General features: G+C 35.8%; 1 protein-coding gene across 1 annotated transcript; it reads right to left on the bottom strand.

The window, feature by feature from the left end:
• Positions 1–3,502: 3,502 nt before the first annotated feature.
• On the bottom strand, positions 3,503–4,622 carry LOC107839452 (ferredoxin-thioredoxin reductase, variable chain). The gene has a single exon (XM_016682948.2). The coding sequence runs from the start codon at positions 4,125–4,127 to the stop codon at positions 3,663–3,665; it is 465 nt and encodes a 154-aa protein (XP_016538434.1). The 5' UTR covers positions 4,128–4,622; the 3' UTR covers positions 3,503–3,662.
• Positions 4,623–5,924: the final 1,302 nt, after the last annotated feature.

The raw sequence follows: 5,924 nt of genomic DNA, 5'->3' as shown, positions 1-5,924 counted from the left end.
GTTGTTACTCATGCACTTAAATTAGGTCCTACCATTGCTAGGATTTCTATTTAATTTGGTTAGGAATTTGTAAGTCAGTGTCAGGATAAGTGTGAGATATAGATAATCTCTAAGTTTAGAGGATCCCTAATTTGTGTTACAAAACGTCATTGACTATGCGTAGTGAATATAACAATTTCATAAAGCAAGCCCGAACTAGCTTCGAATTGAGGTGTAATTGTTATTGTTGTTGTATTAGAGCTACTATGACATATGGAAAGTGGAATTTAGTTGGACTTAAGATTCCCCAGAAGCTGAAGTCAAACAAATTTAGCAGTTGGCAACATCAACAAAAGAGGTATAGGCTATCCTTTCAAGAGTTCTCTGTCTATGAACTAATCAAACATATTGATTTCTAAATAACACCAAGAAGAAGCAAGACATAAACACTAACAAAGTACCAAGTACAAAGGAGGTGGAAACTGCAATACCATACAGATAGCATTTGAGTTATCCACAATCCACTCTTTACTATTTAGGTAACCATGATGCAGCAGGTTCATCCATAACTGTATCTTATATATCAATGATGAGCACATACAACAACAGTATGATTGCTTCAACAACATACAGCTACACTCTACATCTAAAGCTTCGGCAGTTAACGTACTCATTTTTTTTCATTTCTGCAGTAATCCTAATAATCAGGGAAACCAGCAAGAGCACATTATGAACAGCTGCTTCAAGGCAGAATATATTGCAAGTTCACCATACTCAACTTATAGACAATATTCAGACCTAGTATCCACTCTAGCATGAATCTTTTGAAAAAGAAAATTGGAATAGGTAAGGCTGCATAGATAGACCCTTGTCGTTTGGCCCTTCCCCCTGACCCTGCACACAACGGGAGCTTTAGTGCACCGGGCTGCCCCCTTTTTTATATTTTGGAATAGGAGTGCTTGCATATGAAACTAATGGAGCTTACAAACAATGGCTAGCTAGCCTAAATCTTCTCCAATCTCCAGGGTGGATATTTCGATCTTACCTATATGCTCCTACAATATAAGGAAAATAAGAACACATTAAGTCCTTATGATGATCATACTTGAGATCAATTATCTCCAACTTCAACCTCTCTGTATTAGGAATTGTGAAAACAGCAAAGGGAACCAGCTAACTTGCTGGTAGTATTTTATCAGACATTGAGCTGAGCAGTATGCTCACTGAGCAGAATTTGGCAACTTTATAGAGTCAAAAATTCAAAAAGTAAGTCCTTTTATCTAACAACCGAGAAATTCCCGAGAACCTGCCAGTGCATACTTCGAAACTCGTTGGATAATGGATCACACCTTTACCCACTTAAATACCAGGCGTTTGTCCATAGCACGGTTTGAAGCAGTGACGTGCCCCTAAAGCACACATCACGTGCTACACTCTTTACCACTAGACCAAAGCCTTGGTGAAGATGGTAAGTTAAATATGCAAGTAACCACAAATGACATCTCTCCTCAAGTTCAAAGTATAGGTGATACACTGGAGCATAATTTAATTTGTGTATACAGAAAACATTGTAGAAGCAGTCAGATATTGATCAGAAATATGGTATAAGCCCTCAATCATTATCAGAGGTTAAATACAGTGCTGATTCTTCTCAATTTTATGCAGTGTTCTTTTGAAAAACATGCAAGAGATCTTTTATACCAAACATGACATCAACAAAGGCAAATGCCTTTGCACCTGAGGTTTACAATCTGTTGCTCTCTGCTCGGGCATATCCCTAATTGGAAGCACATGTTTCATTCCACATGCATCAGCTGTCTTCGACTTGATTTACAGAAAACTAATCTTTTTTAATAAGTGAATTGTTTTATAAATGTAAAACAGCAATAAGAACATGCAGATTGTGTACCAGAAACTGTTCTTTCTCAAACTTTATTTCTCAATCCCTAATAAAATATAGTTGTTAATTGTCTAGACAGTAAAATGTGTAATACTTCATAGTAATATATGTTCAATAGTTTTGTGATATGCATATCGTGTGCAATTCTAATCCCTTTCTTCATTTTTTTTCTGCTTCTAATCAAAACATGTCTTCTTCTTTTATACTTATCTAATATGTAAATATACACTTCTCAGAGAAAACATGCCATAGCTAAGACTAACACCTAAAATAGTCAATTCATTCAGCACATAGTGCAATGCAGCAAACCTTTGATAGAAATAAAACTACAGTCCAATTTCTATGGAAGATCATTCACGCATGTTTTTTTACTTTTTACATTATTACTTGACTAGTTAGTCTTTTCAAATAAAACCATGGCGGCTAAATGAAGCTAAATGCACAGGAGAAAACGACTATTATGGCAGCAAGTTTGGAACCCTCAATCATTTCAAGTCTTCCAGCTCTTCTTGCTTAACTCACCATTTCCTATAAAGACTACCGAGTGTAAGTTTTTCTGTCTATAAGGATATATGACCATCCATACACTAGCTAAAGAACAAATCTAGAGATTCAACAACCGGTTCGTCATAACTTTTTCACATTTTTGCTGGTTGTTACAACAATAGATTAGCTACCAGTGAAATAAGATAAAGAACTCACCGGTAACCTCCCAGCAAGAGTAGAATATCAAAAGCCTTTATACAAAACAATTAATTATAACCCGCTCTTGCTTACAAACTGTTATCTAGACTACAAACATTAGGATGTATGATCATCTTCAGCTCTCTGAATTTTTACATATTAATTTGGACTACCACAGCTTCGTCACCACCACCAACAACATATCTAGTATAATCCTACCAACAACAACATATCCAGTATAATCCCACAAAGTGGGCTCAGGGGAGGGTAGAATGTACTTAGACCTAACCTCTACCTCGGGTAGAGAGGCTGTTTCCAGTAGACCCTCGGGTCAAGAGGCATTCCTCATAGACATGGGCGTCGCATGAGCCCGACCAGCTCAAAAGAGCACGGCCAGGTCCAAGAGGAGCACAACCATCTATCACCATTTTCCGAGATTTAATATAGGCGACAACAACTAACCTCCTATTACAACTCGAGGAACAAAATCAAATATCAACTGAACAACTCGAGAACTAAAACAGTAGCTTCCTATAAGCAGATTGATCACTTCATTGTTAGATTGACTCTCACGCAACTCTCCTTACAATGACTACTATTTGCTATTCTATATATCTTTAGAAGTAGGGCGAGTGAGTCCGTTCCTTTCCCATGAAGGTTTTGGGATATGTAATCAGATGCTTCCTCCAGATCTAATGTCTCTATCAACTAAATTCTCTTCTCTTAAATATAAATCTTGATATGTGCGAATAGCCGCCGCCAACAACATCAATGTAGTGCTTTATACAGAGAGGTGATGGTCGATGGTCAAATTTCCTTGGCTTTAATTTCAAAATCTTATGGGAATTTGGTCAAGAAATCCAATTCCGAGTTACCAAGTTTATCACCATTATCCAAGATTCAACATAGCAACAACAAACAAATGAGAACTCAAAGAAATAAACTAAAGTAACCGTTTTTTTTACTTTTAGAAAACTAAATCTACAAAATGATACACAAAACAATACTTGTACACATGATTATTATTTTTCAGATATATCAGTGATACATAAAAAGTTCATTTAAACACATTAAAAATTGTTACCAAAACTGAAATGCATCATTCAAGAAACTCAAACTCATCTTCCTTAAGGTGTGCAGCGAACTTAACCGGAGCACTTCGTCCTTCCAAATTATCTACCACGAACTCCACTTTGTAAGGAAAATTAGCTGATATTTGTTTCCCTTTATAAATAGCCACATACTGCTTCAACGTCCCAATTCTTCCATTCAAATCCAGTTCGGGAACTTTTGGCACATGGTACACTTTCACTGGAACCGTAACCCTAACCTTAGACCCAACTTTCCCAATTGCCGCGGCATCAACTCCTTCATCTAAATTCAATGAAGAAACAGTAGTGGGGTTATCCACACTAACAGACTTAGAAATGAAATGGTACCCATTTGGGTTTCTTGATTTATGAATCTTGATTTGGGTAAAAGGGATGTTTTTGTGAGATGGGGTTTTGGAATTGGGTATATTGAGAATTGATGATGAAAAGAAAGTTGAACAAGAAGTAGTCATGGTGATGCACAATGTTACTGAGGAGATCTTTCTCTTTTTTTGCTTTTTTTTTATTTTTTTCGCTTTATGAGAAGAGAATTTGAGATTTTTGTGGTGGTGGGAATTTATAGGTTTATCCAAATGGTTGATTGTTGATTGAACATTGAGAGATTTTACATGGCCCTGCTTGAGGATTTCTCCTTTGAAGGATTATGGATATTTCAACTACTATTACCACTATTAACTACGGGTTTTGATGTGATTGAAGCTTGGTCGCGATTTATTTTGTTCCCTAGTACACATATCTTGATATTTTTGTTCATTAAAGAACGATTGTGACTTCGCTCGCAGGGTTGTGTTTGGTATGGAAGAAAATGTCTCTCAGGGTGTGTTTCGTGCGACGGAAAATATTTTTCATGGAAAAAGTTTTTCTAGAAAATAAGTTGGTTTTCTACTTATTTTTTGGTTGGCGAGTGAAAAATATTTTTTAGTGTTTGATTGGTGAGTGAATTTTTTTTTTTTTTGAGAATACTATTAACTGTTAATTAGTATATCAGTACTTCAAGCAACTCAACAATTTGTAACAACTAATTTAAGCATAACAAATAATATCAATATCGAATACTAAAATATTACAATCACTAAATTTAATCAACTACTAATTGGCAAATATAAGAGACATTTTTCAACATTTTGTTAGGACAATCTCAAGATACTACAATCGATAGAAATACAATAGAACGACAAGCTTATTCAACCTTGTGAAATAAGCTACATCGATGGCAAAATAAAATATGCAATTAGCAAAGTAACATAGGTAAGTTTTCCTCTATGCATATGAAAATAACAATACATTCAACGAATATTGAAAAAGAAAAAAATTCGGGCTTCACTATTTTTTATTTCAAGAAGTGAAAAATTGAAGCAAAGCACAGTAAAAAATATTTCTGAGTAATATGATTTTTTTTGAGAAATGTGAATATGAGTGTTTTTGGGGTGGGGAAGAGGGGTGGGAGTGGGGGCATAAGTCACATTTGTCATTTTCCCTCAAATGGAAGAAAATGAGTTGTTATGAAAAACATTTTCCCAACATTTAACTACAACCAAACAAGGGAAAATAAGAAAATATTTTCTAGAAAATATTTTCCATCATACCAAACACACCCTAAGTGACTTTTTTTTTTTTTTCTGATTTTTTGGTTAATATAGTAGAAAGAAAGCATTACTCTCTTGAACTATAGTCAAAGTTGCTACGACACACCTTAACTTCACGGGGTCCTATTACCTCTTAAACTCAATTTTACTATATTATCGTTCACTTTTTGTGCTTAAAAAAAATTGAAATTAAGTTGCGTCAGAAAAGGTGTCAGATAAGAATAAAAGGTGGATGAAAATATAGTAACATCGAGTTTTGGGAATAATAGAAAACCCGTGAAGTTAAGGTGTGCCGTATCAACTTTGACTATAGTTCGGGGAGGAAGTAATAGTGTCTTATCTCAAAATATTTAGGTATAATTTGGGTAAATACTATGACATCATATCTAAATCCCACCACAAATCCGGACCTCGATTGGGAATCGGGGTTAGGTCAATTGGTTCAGGGTCAAATCCTAGGTCAAAGTAGAAGTTCAATAGTTGGGACCATGGTCGAGGTCAAGGTCAAAAGTTGAGATTTAGGCTTGGGGTCGAAGTCCACTGTCAAGATTAGAAGTCGGGTGCAATGTTGGGGTTGGGAGTCAAGGTCGAGCATCGAGTCTCAGCTCAAGGTAGATATCGAGAATCGAGTCTTAGGTTGGGGTTGGGAGTCAAGGTCGAGCA

Source organism: Capsicum annuum, chromosome 1 (genome assembly GCF_002878395.1).
Source record: "Capsicum annuum cultivar UCD-10X-F1 chromosome 1, UCD10Xv1.1, whole genome shotgun sequence".
Lineage (NCBI taxonomy): Eukaryota > Viridiplantae > Streptophyta > Magnoliopsida > Solanales > Solanaceae > Capsicum > Capsicum annuum.
Note: the sequence above shows the minus strand (reverse complement) of the source record. Positions and strands in the feature narration are given on the sequence as shown.

Bases quoted from the DNA above. Each gene is read 5' to 3' on its own strand.
- LOC107839452 (XM_016682948.2), bottom strand. From the start codon at position 4,127: ATGACTACTTCTTGTTCAACTTTCTTTTCATCATCAATTCTCAATATA.